This window comes from Rattus rattus, chromosome 9, assembly GCF_011064425.1.
Source record: "Rattus rattus isolate New Zealand chromosome 9, Rrattus_CSIRO_v1, whole genome shotgun sequence".
NCBI classification, from domain to species: Eukaryota; Metazoa; Chordata; class Mammalia; order Rodentia; family Muridae; genus Rattus; species Rattus rattus.
Genome location: NC_046162.1, coordinates 63076666 through 63096280, shown reverse-complemented (window position 1 = coordinate 63096280; position 19615 = coordinate 63076666). Strand labels below are relative to the sequence as shown.

General features: G+C 52.9%; 1 protein-coding gene and 1 pseudogene across 3 annotated transcripts; both read left to right on the top strand.

Annotated features, from left to right (window-relative positions):
- Positions 1–1729: 1729 nt before the first annotated feature.
- On the top strand, positions 1730–3496 carry LOC116910335 (annotated as a pseudogene).
- Positions 3497–9672: 6176 nt separating this feature from the next.
- Positions 9673–19615, top strand: Slc16a3 (solute carrier family 16 member 3). 3 transcript variants are annotated; one of them, XM_032913561.1, is made up of 6 exons: positions 9673–10040; positions 15072–15130; positions 16119–16362; positions 16687–16830; positions 17240–18007; positions 18720–19615. In XM_032913561.1, exons 3-6 carry the CDS (start codon positions 16140–16142, stop codon positions 18998–19000), a joined length of 1416 nt encoding a protein of 471 aa, XP_032769452.1. In that variant the 5' UTR covers positions 9673–10040; positions 15072–15130; positions 16119–16139; the 3' UTR covers positions 19001–19615. The 3 variants fall into 3 exon arrangements, with proteins under 3 accessions (XP_032769452.1, XP_032769450.1, XP_032769451.1); XM_032913559.1 differs by having other exon boundaries at positions 15072–15164; XM_032913560.1 differs by lacking the exon at positions 15072–15130.

Sequence of the window (19615 nt, the reverse complement as noted above, 5' to 3'; positions counted from 1 at the left end):
GTGGGAATGAGGAGCAAGGGTCTGCTCAGTGCTAGAGTTGGTAAGTTCTGATAGCTATCCCTGTGACCAGAGTGTTCATAGACTGCTGTCAGCAGAGGCCATGCAATCACAGGCTGTTCTCTGAGCTCCAGAACAGGCCTTCCCTCTGTCCTCAGCAGGACTTTTGGCTGCTGGTAGAGCCTTGGTGGTCCCGTGGTTTCCTAGTGTCACTTCATAAGCCAAGACTTAGAAGGGTCACTTTACAGCACCGCCTTCGATCTCCGAAGCAGCACGTTGTTACCTGCTCTTTACAGACGGGATGGTGATACAGACAGGTTGGGTGCTGCTCTGAAGTCCTAGGGATATGGAGAAAGATGACAGGCCAAAAAAACATCGAGGGAGGGGAGGGAGACACTACTGATCAGGAATCCAGCGGAGGCTTGTGATGGCCATTCTTGGTTGTCGACCTGACTGTGTCTGGAATTGACTAAAACCAGAGTGGCCGGGGACGCATGTGAGGGATTTTTCTTTTAAACCATTATTATTAAATCAGTTGAAGTGGGAAGACCCACTCTTTATTTGGATCTTTTGAGGTGGGAAGAGACACCTTTAATCTGGGTACACCTTCTGGCGGCAGCCTATGTAAAGGACGGAAGAAGGAAGCTCTTCACTCTTTGCCCCCTTGCTCTCACTTGTGCTGGCAAGGCCTTTCCTTCACTGGCATTAGAGCCTACTTCTCCAGGATTCCAGTGTCTACTGAAGACCCTCTGAGACATCCAGGCTTGTGGTCTGAATGACTACTGAATTCTTGGTAGGCAGCCACTGTTGGGCTAGATGGACCAAGGCCTGTGAGCCAATCTAATAAAATCCCTTCCTTGTAACAGTTCTGCTACTCTAGATAACCCTAATACAAGGCTGGGTGTGCCACCACAAGGTCTGCAGAGCAGGTCTAAGAGACTGGGGACATGGACAGACACAGCAGAGGAGGACAAGAGATAAAATGGCCCCTCTGTCTACACAGCCTGTCTCCATATCTCAGGCTCACCCACAGGGAGATCCAGGATCTAGATGGTTCCAAGGAGCTGGAGTTCCCTGCAGCTGGCCAGGGAGAAAGGATGCAAGGAAGAGTGAGAGGAACAGGTAGGTGAAGAGTACCCAGTGGGTTCAGGACCTATAGAGCCAGCAGACAGTTTGTGTCACAGTAGGTGTATGTGAAGGAACCCAGACTCCCAGAAAAAAATTCCCTGCTCATCCTTCAGGCTTAAAGACTGAACTGGGGTGGGTGTGCCCTGATTCATCAAATGGAGAGGACATGGACAATGGGCTTTGTCACCCCATGGGAGAGAGGGAGACCCAAGGCAACCTGCAGTTTGGCAGGGAAAGTCCTGCCAGGCAGTGCTCACTCTAGCTTAGGCCCAGAGGAGGGTAAGTGTAACCAAGTCTGCAATGGAGAAAGTGACAGTTCTCTGACATAGCAGCACATAGCTGTAACCCCATCACTAGGGAGGCAGAGGCAGGCAGAACCCTATATGAGTCTGAGGGCAGCTTGGCTTACATAGTGAGTTCCAGATCAGCCAAGGCTACAAGGTTTTGAAACCTTGTCTCAAAAAAGAACAAAACAAGGGGTTGGGGATTTAGCTCAGCGGTAGAGCGCTTGCCTAGCAACCGCAAGGCCCTGGGTTCGGCCCCCAGCTCCGGGAAAAAAAAAAAAAAAAAAAAAAGAACAAAACAAAATGCTAAGCCAAGCTCTATGGTTCAGACCTTTAATACCCGCACCTGGGAGAATAAGGCAAGAAGAAGGTAAGTCTGAGACTAGCCTGGGCTACACAGCAGTGAGAGCCTGTCTCACAAACAAAAATGAAAGACATTTATGTGGTGCTGGTAGTGCAGGTCAGTAGATGAACGCCTGCATAGCATGTGAAAGCTCTTGAGTTTGACCCGAAACATTGACAACAAAAAAAATGCCAAACATTTTTTTAAAATGCTGAGATGAGGGGGTGCCCACGTGTAGAGGGATGAGACCAGACCTCTATCCCAAGCCATTCACCACATTGAAATTGGACAACGGGTCAACGAACCATCAAATCTTAGAAGAATGAAACACTGGGTAGGGTTCTATTCCCAGCATCAAAAATAAAGAGAAAGAAAAGAAAAGAAAGGAAAAGATATGCAAAACATCACGGCAGAGGATTTTTGTCAGGACACTAAAACCGCAAGCAATTAAGAATAAGGGTGACAAAAGGTCTGGTGGTGTGTTACCTTTAAGCCCAACACTTAGTGGAAGAGGTACAGGCAGGTGGGTAGAAATCCAGGCTAAGTCAATGCCACATAGTGAGACCTTAGGGGGTGGGGGTGGGGAAGCCATTAAACGAGATGTTCTAGGGGCCAGGAAGATGGCTTAGTAGGTAAAGCTTTCACTGCATAAGTATGAGGACAGGAGGAGTTCAGCTCTCTAGCAACCATGTAAATGCCAGGGAAGTGGGTGTGGTGACCTGTCCGTGATCTCAGCCACAAGGAGATGGAAAGTGGAGACAGGGAGTCTCTCAGGCAAATTAGGTAGGCAGACTAGCCAAATGGTTGAGCTCTGGGTTCAATGGGAGATTCTGCCTTAATAGATTGGGGAACAATTTGTCGTCTGTCAATATTGGGGCTCCACATGCGCATATGGGCTTAAGCACCCTCCCACATACTACACACACACACACACACACACACACACACACACACACACACACACACACACACACACACACACACACACACACACGCACGCACAGAGTACACGATAGAAAGCAAAGAAATGGTGTTCGGTCCTAGTCCCTCTAGAAATGCAAATCAAAACCACAGTGAGCTGCTACTTCGCACCCCATAAGGACGACTTCAATAAAAATAAAACAGAGGGGTTGGGGATTTGGCTCAGTGGTTCAGGACCCTGACTCCCCAGCTCAAAAAAAAAGAACCAAAAAAAAAAAATAAATAAATAAAAAAATAAAAACAGAAAACCCACAACCAGAGAAGATGGGTGTTAAGAAGAACATGGGGGAAACTGGAAGTCTTCTGCTCTGTGGTGGGAGTGTGACATAGGGCAGGTGGTGTGGAAAGCAGCTTGGTAGGTAGTTCCTCATGAAGCTAAACACGTAATTCCTGTGTTGTGTGAGCCAGCGATTTCTTTCTTCCGTATCTTGCTGAGAAAGGCGGCGACGTAAACATGAAGCACACACGATGATGACGAAGCTAACGCATGGCTTTGGGGACTGGCTCTCCTGGGCTCTGCCTGGGCTGCCCTGACCCTGGGAGCTCTGGGCCTAGAACTGCCTTTTCCCTGTCTTTACCCTGTCGGGAGGTCCTATGGCCACCGCCTGCCTACCTGCTGGTGTCTGCTGGCTGCTGTGCCCTGAGCACCATGAGCTATGGCACAGCTACATTTCATGACTGTGAGGACACTGCTATCTGAGAGCTGCAGAGCAAGATCTTGGAGACCCGAGCTGATTTAGCCTGCAGGGGGCTGCACTTCTGACACCTGAATCCATTCTGGTCTGGGCATCTTTCCTCATTCCCTATTAAAATGTAGTTTTATTTTCTAAAAAGAAAAAAAAAAGAGCATAAATCACGATAGCTAAGAGGCAGTAATGGCCCAAACTCCACACATACACATACATACAACCCTCCCCACATAATATACACATACACACATACATACATACATACATACATACATACATACATACACACACATACAGACATACACATATATATGCATACACCCCACACACATGCACATATATACACACATACACACACCATACATGTACACACACATATACACATATATGCATACACACCCCACACACATGCACATATATACACACATACACACACGCCATACATGTACACACACATATACACATATATGCATACACACCCCACACACATGCACATATATACACACATACACACACGCCATACATAAATACACACATACATGCACATATATACACACATCTCCCCCCACATTCACACACATACCCCCCACACACAAATGGGTGTCCATCAACAGGTGAGCAGATGCACAGAGAGCATACTTTCTGTCCAAATAACAGGATATTGTGCAATACCGAAGGAGTGAAGTACTAGTGGATCTGAAGACTTCATGGTCAGTAAAAGAAATGGGTCGAGTAAGGCCACATCCTGAGCCAGGCCTGCAACCCCTGTGTCTTTGGGAGGCTGAGGCAGGAGGATTGCAAGTTCAAGGCCCGCCTAGGAAACTTAGCAAGACCTGTCTTAAAATAAAAGGAAGGAAAACATCTGGAAGTAGAGCTCCACATTGGAGCACTTGCCCGAGGCCACAGGTCCAGTCCCTGACATATGCCCCCCTTCCTTGTGCATAAAATGTCCACAGAGAAAGAGGCAGAAGGCGCAGAAATTGTTGCCACTCGGTACGGAGTGATTACCCACTGGGTGCAGGGTGTTGTTATGGAAAGATCACGGTCACACAATGCTTGCAGGCACTGGATGCCAGTGTTCCTTTATGAAAACTTCATTTTGATTTTAAAAAGGACAAGTAACAGTGTACCTTGCTGGGGAAGGGCAATTCGGGGAAGTAGCAGGGAAGACACACGATCCAGGTCGCACTCGGTGGGGGCGGGGTGGGGGGTTGTCCTTCTGGGCTCTACGTGCACACACATTTTCGCTTTGTATATGTGTGTACTGTGTGGTGCGCCCGACCACTCGGATGCATGGAGGGGTCAAGGTTAACATTAGGATGTTTCCCTCGATCACTCTGCCTTTAAAAAAAAATATTTATTTTGTGAGGGAGTTTGGGTTAGAGGGTGTGGTGGCAAAGGTGTGGAGGGGTGGGGGGGGACAACTTCTGGGAGTCAGCTCACCTTACACTTTGTTGAGGTGGAATGTGCCATTTGTTTGTGATGCTTCAGGCCAGCCAGCCTGAGGGCTGTTATTTCCTCTAACTCCCACATCAACACAGGAGTGCTGGTATTACAGGTACTCACCATTGCATCCAACTTTTTATGTGGGTCCTGGGAATGAAGCTCAGGTGGGCAGGTTGGTGCAGGGACCACCTTTACCCACTGAGCCATCTCCCCAGCCCCCGCTCTATGCTTTGGAACAAGACCTCTCCCTGTTTTGCCAGGATTAGGGGGCAAGTGATCCACCCTTCTCTGTCCACCACCACCACCTTGCTGGGGTTATAGACATAAACTGACAGTCTTAGCTTTTACATTGGTTCTTGGGATACAGACTGTGGTTCTAATGTTAGAAATGGGTCCCAAGAAAATGTCCACACAATCCAAAGAGTTTCAGCAAGGTAAAAAGCTTCACTTGTGCACAAGGAGGCAGAGTGAGGCAAATCCAGCAATCCCGCATGCCTAGGGGTTCCCACTGGGTTTTTATTTCTAATGCAAAGAGGTCTTGCACCTCACTCTGATTGGTCAGAGCTCACATTCTTTAAGGGATTATGCCACTTAGAATGGCATACCTGATAAGCCTCACGCAACCCTGAGCACAAAGGTTAATCTTGGAAAGACGCTGAGTTGGAGAGGGATTCTCACCAGATGATGTCTTTACTAATTTCTTTTCAGGAGCTTGAGAGATGCTCAGTGATTAAGGGCACTGACTGCTCATCCAGGGGACCTGGGGTTCAGTTCCCAGCACCAACATGGCAGCTCACAACTGTCTGTAACTGTGGCTCTAGGGGATCTGATGCCCTCACACAGACATACGTGTAGGCAAAAACGTCAGTGCATATAAATGTAGATAAATTAATTTTTTTTCCAGATGTTATTATCTTATATCAAGTCTTTCACATGCATTATGTGTACAAATGCATGCCCTTGGAGGTCAGAAGACAGCATCGGGCCCCTGGGACTGTATGAAATTACAGATGGTGTGAGCTACCATGTGGGTGCTGGGTCCTCTGCAAGAGCAACAACTGCTCTTGACCACTGAGTCACAACTCTTCAGATTCTGTCTTGATTAAGTTCTTTACAGCTGGGACTTTCATGACCTCATGTAACCCTTTGATAGCGAAGACAGCAGAGGTCATCTACATTTCCCACCCTCAAGCTTGTGCAGAAAGCGTTTTACCCAGTGAGCCGTACCAATTCTACCTTCAAGACCGGGACTTTATATGTGTGTGTGTGTGTGTGTGTGTGTGTGTGTGTGTGTGTGTGTGTGTGTGTGTGTGTGCGCGCGTGTGTTTGGACACCTGGGTTCTAAGACACCGCTTTGCAGGAGCAATCCTAACCGGAAGACAAAGCTCCACCCTGCTCGAGTCTGCATCTTGCTGTCCGTCTACTGGATGATTTGCATGTCCTGCTCATACATTCAGACACTTGACTGCCTCATGTGGTCCACGCCCAGCTGCTCCCTGAGCCTCTCCTCCTCCTCCAGGGCTGAAGGGTGGAATGTCTGGTCCTAGTATTCCTTCTCCCTTCTTGCTGTCAAGATCTTCTGTGGATAGCTATGGTAAAGCCGACCCTTCAGGCCTTGTGAAACCTCGGGGTGAGGGGGCCCATCTGAGATCCTGTTGTGGCTTTGTGTGTTCCAGGCTTGGTGTCTCAGTGTGGCCTCGTTCAGAGACAGGACTTTTGGGAGGTTTGTGAATCGTTAGGAATGGACACTAGGAATGGTGTAAGCAACTTTCGGAGTGGGCCAGGGAAGTCTGTATCTCACTATACCTGCAGGCGCCCGGAGAAAAAGTGCTCTGGTTGTGGAGTAAAGGTTTCAATAGTGTCTCCTAGATCCTCTGGACAGAGATCACTCCGGCAGCAGGGGTAAGAGACAGGCAGCTGCAGACCTCAGGAAGGGGAGCTGTGCTTGGGACGGAACGTTTGTCCCAATGACTTGGCTTTCTTTACCTGACCCAGCTTGTCTTGGCCCTAATCCATCATGGGGTAGCAACTGGTGCTGGGTGGTTCACAGAGGCTTGCCCAGGCATAGTGACTAGTCTATAATCAGGATGATCACGGAGAAACTCCATGGGCCACAAATGTGGCCTCTGTATGGCTCTATAGAATCTGAAATATTCCTTGGCTCCTGACTGGAGAGGAGATTTGACCTTCCATCCTCCTTGGGGCAGCTGACAGAGAAACCTTCAGATAACACTCTCCTTATTTCTAAGATCATTTTGGAGACGAGGAGGAGCCAAGCAGCTCTCTGGGAGACTGGATGGCTGCTTAAGACTGGTGACAGACATGATGGCCTTCACTTCCCATGGTTCCTAGGGTCAGGGATCTTGGGAAAGTCCATGTCCCCCAGGGATCCAGCCACTAAGTCGCCTCAGAGCACATTCCAGGGCCTGATGGGACTTGAAGCTGTAGACTGGAAAGAGGTGGGAAGTGTAGGCTGCCTGGAGGAACTTGGATTTTAGAGGGCTGAATCAGATCTGACCGGATCCCTAGGCAGTTGCTAGGAAACTGCCACCTTGCCAGGGATAGCTACATCTTCCCAAGTACCTTCCCTTGAGAAAGGGACATCCTGGTCTGGTGAAGGGCCATGGTGGGTAGGCTGGACACCAGATCCAGGTCTGAAGAGAGCTCCCACATCCTTGCTAGGTGAGCTGTAGAACTGTAGGGGCTGTGCCACGGAATTTGTTCTTAGGCTCTGGGGTCCTGAATGCTCCTAGCTCAGAAAATGGACTACAGGGCAAGTAGGTCACCAGGTCTGCAGACACATGGTTATTGATGGTGCCACTTCTAACCTTTGGGAGACAGGAGGAGCACTGGCTTGGTTTCTGTTTCCTTGTTGGGAGCTCTGAGTTATTTGGTCTGAAGGAAGGGTCAGGGTTGGCAAGCACAACTGGCTATCCCCAGCATCTGAGGGATAGTGTCCGGGTATCTGTGACATACCCAGTGGCTGAGGCTGAAGTTTGTCAGCTACCTGTCACAGGTCTCCATCCCTGAAGACTGAAGCCACCCTCAAGCCCCATGCTACTTGTTGGAAGCCATGGGGGTCCTCATGCAAATAGTTTCTGAAGCGCCTTTTGAATAATAATCAGATCCTAGGCAGGGGTGGAGGTCAGACTCTGAATGACTCTTCATGGAGGGTCATTGGGGTGGAGGTCAGACTCTGAATGACTCTTCATGGAGGGTCATTGGGGAGTGAAGGCCTGAAAGCACAGGCTGACCTTACCAGGCTGGGCATCTCGATAGGCAAGGACTCAGGATGGTAGGCTGTGGAGCCACAGCTAATGCCCATGGTCCCCCGTTCCCCTTCCCTTCCCCCTCCCCCATTGCCACAGTCAAAAAAGTGGGCAGCTGTGACCTTTTGGACTCGGAGATCACCCTTTCCTGTTCTGGCTGTATTGAGATCTTTGTCTAAAGTTGAGTTATTATCAAAACTTCCTAGCTTTAGGGGACCTGGGGTCATTTAGGAGCTGCAGTAGAAGTGAGATGGAGTGTTCCTTTATCCCACACTGGGTGCTCAGGGATAAGGGTCCTGGACCCTGTCCACCAAAGGTGATGCTCCCTGATGCCTCCTCAAACCGAAGTGCCCAGTTATTTCCATTGTGTGGATAAGAAAAATGGGGTTGATGCCGCACCCCTCATAGGACCTGGAAGAACTCTCCCTGCTCAGAAGAATGGCTCTGCTTCCTCCCAACCCTGTTGCTTTCCAGGCAGTCAGCATTTGTGGAGCAGGCTAGAAAGCGGCTGTGCTGTCCTCCTGTGCAGGGCTGGGACTATGTTGGGATTGGTCTTGGGCTCTGTGTATTCAGATGCTGAGTTCTGTGCCCCCAGATCAGGTTGCAGTCTGGACATGGGCAGCGTATTGATCAATGTGCCGTAAAGAATGTTCCCCCAATAAACTCTGATTAGATAATAAAAGTCTAGAGCCTGTGACTGGGCAAGAGAGAGAGGAAGGTGAAACTTGAGAGGTGTGTGTGTGTGTGTGTGTGTGTGTGTGTGTGTGTGTGTGTGTGTGTGTTTTCTCTCCCCCAGGGACCAGGAGAAGGAAAAAGGTAGAGGAAGGAGGAGGTTGCCATGAGGTTGGATGGACCGCGAGGATGGACCATGATCATGTGGCCAAGAGAAAATCGCTCTGAGGACACACATGGGGCAGAGCAAACACAGCAAGACTTAGTTGGCAAGCAACACGGCGCCTATGGCTAGGATGTTATAATAGTCTCAGAACCTGCCCGGTTTAAACTTACAGCTTGTTAATAAAAACACCAGGTTCTATGTCTGGTTCCCCCCCCCCCCGGAGCTATACAGGCTAGAGTGGGGCAGACACCCCCCCCCTCCGAAAATCACTTCTATAAGAGATGAAGGATGACAGAGCAGGTCTGTGTCAGTGCCTGTATCTGGCTTTGTTGCAGGGCCCCCGACCACAGGGGAAAACGGAAGTTCAGGAGGTTGACAGCCTTGCCCAAGATCCCCAGTCAGTCCAAGGTGCCTAGGTCTTGCTTCCCAACCAAGGGAGACAGCTGCCATAGCCCAGGATTAGGCACGCAGGGTATGGTGGTTTGGATGGGGCGAAAAGTCCGAAGTAGGCCCTACAGACCCAGAGCAGAGGCAGGCAGCAGGAGCCCAGGGTGCAGGGGTGCGGTGGGGGCGTGTGCCACCCGGCAGAAGGCGGAGGCCGGCAGGCCAGGACCTAGAGAGCAAAGGGCCCTGTCTCAGAGATAGTGAGGACATTGCCACTCTCTTGCCAGAATCATAGAAGGAGCCCACAGCCTTGGGAGGGGATAAATGGAAGGCAGAATGGGGTGCCGAGGTGAACAGCCCCGGTCCGAGGGCGCGGAAGAGAACAGTGAGAACGTCCGCGTTGGGTGGGGTCCGCGCCCTGGACGCGGATAGAGCGAGTACCGGCCTGGTCTCCCCGTTAAGTGGATAATGGCAGTGTCCGCGCCGTCGGGGCGCAGCGGCCAGGGCGCCCCCTCCGGCAGCGGCGCGGGGTCCGGGTGGGGAGGGCAGGGGCGGCGCCAGGCAGCGGTGACGTGCGCGGGGGACGTGCCGCGCGACGGATGAGAGCACTTAAAGTCGCCCCCGGCGCGGCGCCCGGCAGCCGAGGCGGGCAGAGGCGGACACAGCGGCTGGCCCTAACAGGTAGGCGCGGCGGGATGCTTGGCGCGCGGAGCGAGACAGGGACCCTTCCTCCAGTCGTCTAAGGTTTGGGGCCTTCGATCATCAGGTGCGGGGTCCGGACCTGGAGCTCCCGGTCCCTGATCCTCTCCCCTCCTGGTTCTCCAGCCCCGTTCTCTCTTGACTTGGAGAACCCTCTCACCACTGTGGCTCCACCAAAGGGCCCTGAGCAGTCAGTCGCGCGATTGCATCCTGCTCCCCTGCCCTCGTAGAAGCCTTTCTATCCATCCGGTAGCCCTCGGGGGCTGGATTTCATCCAGGAGGCAGCTGCCCTGGGCGACCAAACGTCCAGGGTATAAATAACTCGGCCCAAGAGGGTTGGAGGGTGGCCGGACGGCCGAGGAGCCTGGGCTATATTTGGTAGGAATGCTACAACCTTCTTGGAACCCCGAATCTCAAGCGGGCGTCTGCAGGCCGCTCAGTGAGTGAGAGAGAGAGAGGGACACGTGCGCTTCGGAATGGTTCCAGATTGGGGGAGGAATGCCCTCGGGTCTCTTTCTTTCGTCTCTTTACCTTTACTACCGTCTTAAACTCATTAACCCTCACCCAGCCACCACTATTAGCCAGAACTAGGCACATGAAAGTGGGGTTTCCCTCCAGAATGGTCTTGGTTTGCTTTATCTTCATCCCGTAGGAAAACCAGGCACACGGCCTCAGTTTTCTTACCTGAAAAGACTAGGCGCCTGCCTGGATGCTGGTCCAGTCAACAGTGCAAGGAACGCCGTTAACTCTGGACAGCTGAGAGTGCTTGGAGTCTGGGTTACAAGTAAGGAGGGGCAGCAGGGTCCAGGCGGACAGGAACGCTTTCTGTGAATAACTGAGTCAGGGCAACAGGTTGGTCTGAGAGACAGTAGACGGCAAGGCTCCCCCCATACAATATGGGCTCATTAGCTTCTTCCAAAGCTGGGGGTGGATTCAGTCGGGAGCAGGTTATCCCCGAGAGTTTCTAGCATCATTCAACAGGCCCAAAAGTTGGCTGGTGTCCAGTGGGTGCTGGGTCTGTCGGTGTTGAGGAATGAGGACAGTCCCAAAAGTGTGGAGACTCACTCAGGATGAGTAGTGACTACTCGTACACAGCTAGGATGTTGGGCAAAGGGGCACTGATGACACTACCACGGTACGTGTGGCCTCTTCTTGACGAGGACATTGTGGTGCCAACAAAACCTTGAATAACCAGTGATTTGGTTCCAAGACGGACTTAGATCACCAGTGACCTTGGGCAGGACTTGCTCCCCATAAAAAACGATCTCACTGCTTGGACGCCTAAATTTGGAGGGGCAGCAAGGAGAAAGCACACTCGGTCCTAGAACCATCAAAAAGTAATGTGGAAGGGGCTGCTTTCTGATATCTCAGAATATGCCGGTGTTCGGGGACTCTAGGGGTCAGTCCTGCAGTGAGCTGGTCAGAAAGGGGAGGGCTGGTGAGGGCCAAAAGCAGACGGCTCCTTGGGGCCCCGTGCGGGACTTTGTGGATGGTGGTGCTAAGCAATTGGAGACGTCTCTGGACCAGGCCTTGGTCCACCTGGCACTGGCACTGAGCACTGGCTCAGGGTTAGGGACAGGTCAGGAATGGAGACCGCCCTAGCGGTCAGAGCGGATTTCTGGCCGTTGTTCCCATCAGTGGAATGGGCCATGAGGGGGCAGATGGATTCATGAAGTAGCTGAGACCCGCAGCTCATCTAAACATCCCAGAGGTTCAGTCGCGCGACCTCGCTCGTTTCTGTGAAGGGCATTATGAACTGGTCCGCCTTGCAAGCGAATCTGCGGGTGAGGTGTAGCTTTTCTCAGGGCATGTGGCGCCGTGTGCTGCAAGTACGGTAGAAGCCGGGAAGGGCCGCCTACTCCAGGCAATACGGCGGCGGCTCCTCCCTTGGCGCGGTCACGTCCCCCACGTACCTAGGCCGCTTGGGCGGAGCTTCCTTCCCTTCCCGACCCTAGCCCGACCCACTGAACCCCGCCCAGGTCGACTGGACCACTACTTCCAGTCGGTTACCGCCCGACTTCAGCCATCTCCAGACCTATCTCCTTGCCAGACAGTGATGGGAGTTGGGGGGCGCATTTGACTTCCGAGACTCCCTTTAGCTTTAGCGTCAGATCCTAGCTTTAGGGAAGAGGACTGCATGGGAATTGAGGGCTTCTAAGATACACTTGTGGAGGGGTGGCCCGTTCAATGCTCAGCAAGTCTTGGTGGAACTTTGCATAGAAGGGTCTCTGGCAGTAAGCTGGATCGGGTCCCTAGGGCTGCCCCATTTTGTGACAGCCAAGGTTCCTCACAAGAGGGGGGATCTCAGTGCTGAGGTTGAGTGGTGGTTGGCTCTGGGCAACAGTGTCTATTTTGGCAAACAAGGCCAGTATTTCTATCCCACTGATCCCTGAAAAGTTGATGTGAGCTGACAGGACAACGTGCAGGGGAGCCAGGCACACATTGGAGGCTGGGCAAGCCAGTAGAGACCGGATGGGGAGACAGGCAAGGCTGTGGCCCATCCTTTGCTGCCCATGGAGGCCTCTCCAGAAAAATCCCCTAGGGACCTTTTGATGGTATACCTTTGCACACAGGTGGGCTCAAGGCTTAGGGCTCAGAGAGGAGAGGCACACTGCTACGCCCCTCCCTTTTGTACAATGGTAAGGGGAGGGAGGGAGAGAGGGAACTTGGGAGTCTTTCAGCAACCTCCTGCCCCCGCCACTCTGAGAAACTGGGTGTTAGCCTTAACTGGCTGCTTTGGGGTTCTGCAGTGCAACACAAGGGACCTAGTTGCCTTAGTTCCTGTCGCCTCCTTTGACCACAAAGGCAGGACCAAGGCTGGTTGCTCCTCTGGGTGACAGGCACTTAATGGACACCTGGTCTGTCTTCCTTGAACTGGTCCAAAGACCCAGCAAGTCCAGGCCCTCAAATGCAAAGTGCTGTACCAAAGGACTTCCGTGTACTCCTGTCATAGGCCACAGCCAGTGGTGTTAGGCTTTCCAAGGGCCTCTAGTGACCAGCCCTCAGGGGCACCCCGGAGCCTCTTCTGACCCAGCCCCCATCCCCATATCAGTTTTCTGTGACCTGGAGGCTGAGTTATTTCTGGGCTGCTTCACGCGCTTCCCTGGCAGGGTAAATGTCACTGAAAGGCCACAGAGCTAGGGTGTGCTCATGTGATATGCTGTTGGAGGTGGGGACCCTATGGATGTAGACAGGGAAGCCCTAGGGTTAGAGCTGTTACCCTGTGGACCTCATCCTCAAGGCAAGCTGGGTATCCTAGCCTTTTTACTCTACTGGGATGTGTTCAGGCCTGGGTGATAAACAGCAGGCCAAATAGCAGGCTTAAACTCCATCCCTGGTTGGGGAATTATGATTTCCCGGCAAAGTCTCCCTCTGCAAGGTCTCTGGTGACAGGCTGGGGTGGGCATTGGTGAGGTGCCATTAAGGTAGTTAGCGCCTGGGCTGGGTAAGGACAGCGTTGGTGCTGGGCCTTGGCGAGGAGCTTCCTGTCTTCGTGCCATCACCTCTTGGCGCTGAAGGTGGCCCTCCTTGTGTAAGCCTTACATGGCAGCCATGGGACAGAAAAGTCCCAGAACCGGTACTCTTTTGGCCCCCATTGCCCTCCAGGATCCTAGTTCAGAGGGGACCTCATCTACAGCAGGTAATTATGTCCCCCATTTCTGTCCCCTATATACTGTGAGAGCTCTATCGAGGGCCGACCTTTATAATAAACTAGCAAAGGTAGAAGAGACTTCACAAGGCTGGGATAGTACCTTGGGCCTGTTAGTACCTTGACAAGTGCTAGGTGTGTCTGATAAGAGCCCAGAAGCACGATCCTGGGAGCCCCAACTCCTCTGTGGGGAACCTCAGGTGCCCAGACTTAGGCTGATGCTCACTGCTGGTTTTGGGGATGCTTTCTTTTTTGGCTTCATGTGGAAACTGGGTTTTGTTGGTTTTTGTTTTGTTTTGTTTTTTTTGGTACATCTTAATTTATTTTGTGAACATTGGAGGGGCGGGGGCAGGGGGGTGTAGGCACAGGAACGTATGTGCCTGTGTGTGTGTGGCATTGCTTGTGGAGGGCAGAGGACATCCTGCGGGGGTCTGTTCTCGTCTTCCATCATGCAGGTCATGGAGATTGAACCCAGGTTGTCAGTCTCAGTAGAAGGTGTCTTTACCCATTGATCCATCTTGCCCACTCTGGATTTATTTTAAAGAGTGCATCAGAATTACTCCCAGCACTTAGGAGTTAAGAGTCAGGACAGTTCAAGGCCATCTAGGGCTAGTGAAATACTGTCTACACACACACACACACACACACACACACACACACACACACACACACACACACACACACACACACACACACACACACACACACACACACACACACACACACACACACACACGGACAAAAAAGGCAAGAAACTTCTTTCTGTAAATCCACAATCTGCACCGCCCCCTCCCCCCGTCCTCTCTCTTCCTTACATTGTGTGCCTGGGGTGCTCCTCATGCTCCCTGTCTTTTGGTCTCCTCTCTAAATCACATATTCCCAGAATGTACCACTCCAGTTTTTAAAGATTCCCTTAAGGGCCTTTTAAACTCAGGGCTAATGGATAAGAGGTGTCTGGGCCTCACTTGGGGCTCCCACTGAGCATATCCTGTCAGTGAGTCTTGGGAGGGGGTGCTCAGGTTGGGCCACAGTCAGATGGTGAGATGTGGGGTGCGGCCTTCGAAGACTGGTGTGCATTCCCAGCACAGCTGTGTGTTGTCTCTGAACCTCAGGGAAACCTGAACAGAGAGTCACACTGGGCTTCCTAGGACAGTTTAGCACATCTGTGCCCCAGTCCACGGAACTGCTCACAGGAGAAAGCCAGCAAAGGGGCAGGGGCAGGGGCAGGGCTGGAGCCCAGAGTTCCACGCTCAGCCATCCCAGGATGAGCAGCCAAGGTGGGAAAGCCACCTGGTCAGGAGTTTACATTCCGGTGCTAGCTGCCCTTATATACATATGCATCATGGCTTGATTTTTCTCCCCAGGGTACTGTTTGGCAGCACACCATCTGCAGAGAGACCAGTAGGCTGGACTGAATACTCAGGTCAGAGGCCTCCCTCGCTGCAGCTCAATTCTTGGTGAGACAGGGGATGAGGCTAACCCCTGGGATTAGGAGAATACTGACTGGGGTACGATAGCCAAACAGAAGCTTGGTCCTAGCTTTCGGACTTGCTTTGTCTCACAATCAATAAGGCCCTGAAATTCATGAAAGGGGAAGTTAGCGCTGGATGGGTGCAGGGTCTGGGTCAGCCCGTTCCCACAGATCGGGATATGAGCTGCTGCCACAGCTCACTGTTTTACCCCTTAATCCTAAGCCTTCCCAGAATCCATCAGGATCTTTAGCTTTTCCCAAAAGCCAGTGTCACAGATTGTTCCAGGCAGAATTACAGCTACTAAGATCTACTCGGGGGAACTGGGAAACAAGCCCCCTCAGATGCCACAGCCTGCTTCATCATCTGCCTCTGCTCTAGAGACATGTCCTCCCAGCCAGCCAGTGGGACCAGACTGGGCAAGGATGCAGCATAGCTCCTCAGGGGCAGGAGAGCAAGGCAGGGCTGACCCTACTTAGACCTAGGGGGTCCACCTAGGGGTGCTGGATACCCATCCTAGACATGGATTCATGAGTGTGCCCTAAAAAGAGACAGGAAGTACAGGTTACTCTGAGGGCAATGCTTATGCCTAGCACAAGTTCAGAAGATGCCCACTAGGCTGACTTCTTTGGGTCTGCGCTTCCCAGGAAGTAATGTAGAATCCTGCTTGAGCCCAGAGTCCCTGTACTTCATAACCACAGTGTGGGGATACGCAACTGAATGAGGGGTCTAAACAGCTTTCCAAGGTACCAGTTAAGGGTCACCAGGGGTGGGAGCCCCGAGCAGGCTGCCCGTGGCTGAGCTGCTGCTGGAGCAGTCAGTTGCTAATTCCGGCAACTCTCCAGGTGCCTTGTCTGTCTCTGTCCCTACCCTCCTCTGCTTGGCTGTGGCGGGAATGGCGCACCCTGGCAACCTGAGTCATCCACATTTCTTTTCCCTCAGGTGAAACCAGCCCTCCTGGCCATGGGAGGAGCTGTGGTGGACGAGGGTCCCACCGGCATCAAGGCCCCCGATGGGGGCTGGGGCTGGGCCGTCCTCTTTGGCTGTTTCATCATCACGGGCTTCTCCTATGCCTTCCCCAAAGCGGTCAGTGTTTTTTTCAAGGAGCTCATGCATGAGTTTGGGATTGGCTACAGCGACACAGCTTGGATCTCCTCCATCCTGCTGGCTATGCTGTATGGCACAGGTGAGGTGGGGGTCCACAGGGAGCAGGGGAGTTGGTTAAATCTGTGAGTAGGTAAACTTGACAGGAAGCTATTGGTTCTCTAAGGCTGTGTCGATACTCCCAGTGGTCAGGCTCCACAAGCAGTTCCTTCGAAGATGGTTGATGCTTGCTGACCTGCTTATGTGAGAAGCTGAGTGACCATGAGTGACCCACACTAAGAACCTGGCCCCCCGTGCCCAGCACACCTGATAGGCTGAGGGCCTGACATATTCTGCTGGGCAGGGAGAGGGCAGAGCCAAGCTGGAGGCCTGGGCCTGCCCTCAGCTACCCATCTTCTTCACACAGGCCCACTCTGCAGTATGTGTGTGAACCGCTTTGGCTGCCGGCCCGTCATGCTTGTGGGTGGCCTCTTTGCGTCCCTGGGGATGGTGGCTGCATCCTTCTGCAGAAGCATTACCCAGATCTACCTCACCACAGGGGTCATCACTGGTGAGTCTGGAGGGACCTGAGGACCTTAGTGTGTCAGGAAAGATGGACACTTCTGCTCATCTATTCTGAGTTTTGGGGGAAGGTTGAGGACTATTGGGCCCCTGGGCTGTATCCTTCCCTCCCATCCACAATCGTCTATGGGAGCAGTGAGTACAGTTCTGCTGGGGAGCAGTGGCCAATGGCTGAGGTCCTGTACGTTGAGGCCCATTGGATGCTCATCGTCATCTGCAATGGAGCCCACGTCCAGGGACGCTGGGGCATGGACAAAGGTCTGGGGTCTAAGCTGCCTTGCTTGGACATCTGATCATGAGGTCTCACACTGCCTTCCCTGCGAATCTCGGTCAGCCATGGGCTTTAACCGCGTCCTCCCTGGAGGTCTGGGGATCTTATACTGTCCCCTCTCTTACAGGCTTGGGTCTGGCTCTCAACTTCCAGCCCTCCCTCATCATGCTCAATCGATACTTCAACAAGCGCCGCCCTATGGCCAATGGGCTGGCAGCAGCGGGCAGTCCCGTGTTCCTTTGTGCACTGTCTCCACTGGGGCAGCTGCTGCAGGACCACTATGGCTGGCGGGGTGGCTTCCTCATCCTGGGGGGCCTGCTGCTCAACTGCTGCGTGTGTGCTGCACTCATGAGACCACTGGTAGCACCCCAGGCGAGTGGAGGGGCTGAGCCCCAGGGGCCCCAGCGGCCGTCTCCGCGCCTGCTAGACCTGAGTGTCTTCCGAGACCGTGGCTTCCTCATTTATGCTGTGGCTGCCTCAATCATGGTGCTGGGGCTCTTTGTGCCTCCGGTCTTTGTGGTGAGCTATGCTAAGGATATGGGTGTGCCTGACACAAAGGCCGCCTTCCTTCTCACCATCCTGGGCTTCATCGACATCTTTGCCAGGCCCACGGCTGGTTTCATAACAGGGCTCAAGAAGGTGCGGCCCTACTCTGTCTACCTCTTCAGCTTTGCCATGTTCTTCAATGGCTTCACTGACCTGACAGGCTCCACGGCCAGTGACTACGGTGGCCTGGTGGTCTTTTGCATCTTCTTTGGCATCTCGTATGGCATGGTGGGAGCGCTACAGTTTGAGGTGCTCATGGCTATCGTGGGCACTCAAAAGTTCTCCAGTGCCATTGGTCTCGTGCTGCTGTTAGAGGCTGTGGCTGTGCTCATCGGACCCCCGTCAGGAGGTGAGTGCTGCTGGCAGGAGAGACTAGGACAGGGCAAGGCCTGGCCTCCCTGCTTTAGAAGACTGGGGCCAGCAGATGTCAGCAGTTAAATGCTGGCCCTGAGCCAGGACAGGCGTACACTCGACACCTCCACACACAGGGCCTGGCTGTTCCCTCGGGCGTCTGAACACCACACGGGCAGCTTTCAAGGGAATGGGGCAATGCTTGTTACTTTGGTCCTTTTACTTTTTAAAGGCCAGCCAAAGAAAACCCACTCCATTGAAATTTAGAGTGGTTTTGGCAGGAGAGGGAAGCCTAGCCATCCTGGACTTGGGACTCTATAGCCCTATCTGATCTCCTTGTACCCTCTGGTTCCTTCTTTCTCCCAGAATGGTCTTGGGGTCCTCAGTTACTAGATACAAAGGGCCTTGTTAAGCCATGTCTCTTTCTAGGGGTTCCAGTCCATGACTGGGAAGAGGGGTGGGTGTGTGTTCGCGAACCCTCAAGGCTACTTCTATCTATCCTTTTTGATTCAGCCTTTGCTCCCATGGGGAGGAGAATGAAGAGGAGACTGGAGAGGGCTGGGTGGGTGCCACTGGGGACGGAGTTCAACAGACAGGGTGACTGCATGTCTGAGGCACTTCCTCAATGCCAGGAGATGGAGCCCTGGCCCAGGGTGGAGGCAGGGCACTCCCTGCAGCTTTTAGTGACCTGACCTGGGTCTTCTTTGCAGGCAAGCTGCTGGACGCAACGAAAGTTTACAAGTATGTGTTCATCCTGGCGGGGGCTGAGGTGCTCACCTCCTCCCTTGTGCTGCTGCTGGGCAACTTCTTCTGCATCGGGAAGAGGAAGAGGCCCGAGGTGACAAAGCCTGAGGAGGTGGCCTCAGAGGAGGAGAAGCTCCACAAGCCCCCTGTGGACGTGAGGGTGGACTCGAGGGAGGTGGAGCACTTCCTGAAGGCAGAGCCTGAGAAAAACGGGGAGGTGGTTCATACCCCGGAAACCAGCGTGTGAGCGGCCTGGCCGGGCGGGCAGGGAGCAGGGAAGAGGTCCAGAGACTGGCAACGCTCATATTTATTTCACAAACAGGACCAGCTGAGGCGGGGCCATCGGCTCAGCTCTTGGCTGCCTGGTCAGCGGGTCAGTGTTTTGCGGGGAGAGGTGGCGGGGTGGGAACCGCGTCATTCCAAAGTGGATCTGCGGTGAAGCCAAGGAAGCCCCACAGTTACCAGCCGCCTATAACCAGGGACCCAGCCTGCTGAGCCCAAGCAGCCTGTGGCTCCCCCGCCCCCACCACTGTGGCCAAGGACCTAGAAACCCACACTTAGGAGACAACACGACTTTAATCAGAGGGCAGGGCTGGGACAGGCTGGCAGGTGGGCACTGCCTGCAGGGTCCTCCCTGATCCCCACCATCCTACCCCCAACTTCAGCCCCAGTCTCCTATATTGCCAATCCTCCATATCTCTGTCTAGGGGACAAAGAACTCCTTCTACCTGAGAAGGCAGAGATAGACATCTCTGTGGGAGGAGCACCAAAGGGCCTGTCTCTAGGAGCTGTGTGGTTTCTGGGCAGTGGTCTGTTCACCCTGAGTCCCACCTTTGTTAAATAACAAACTCCTGATTCTTAA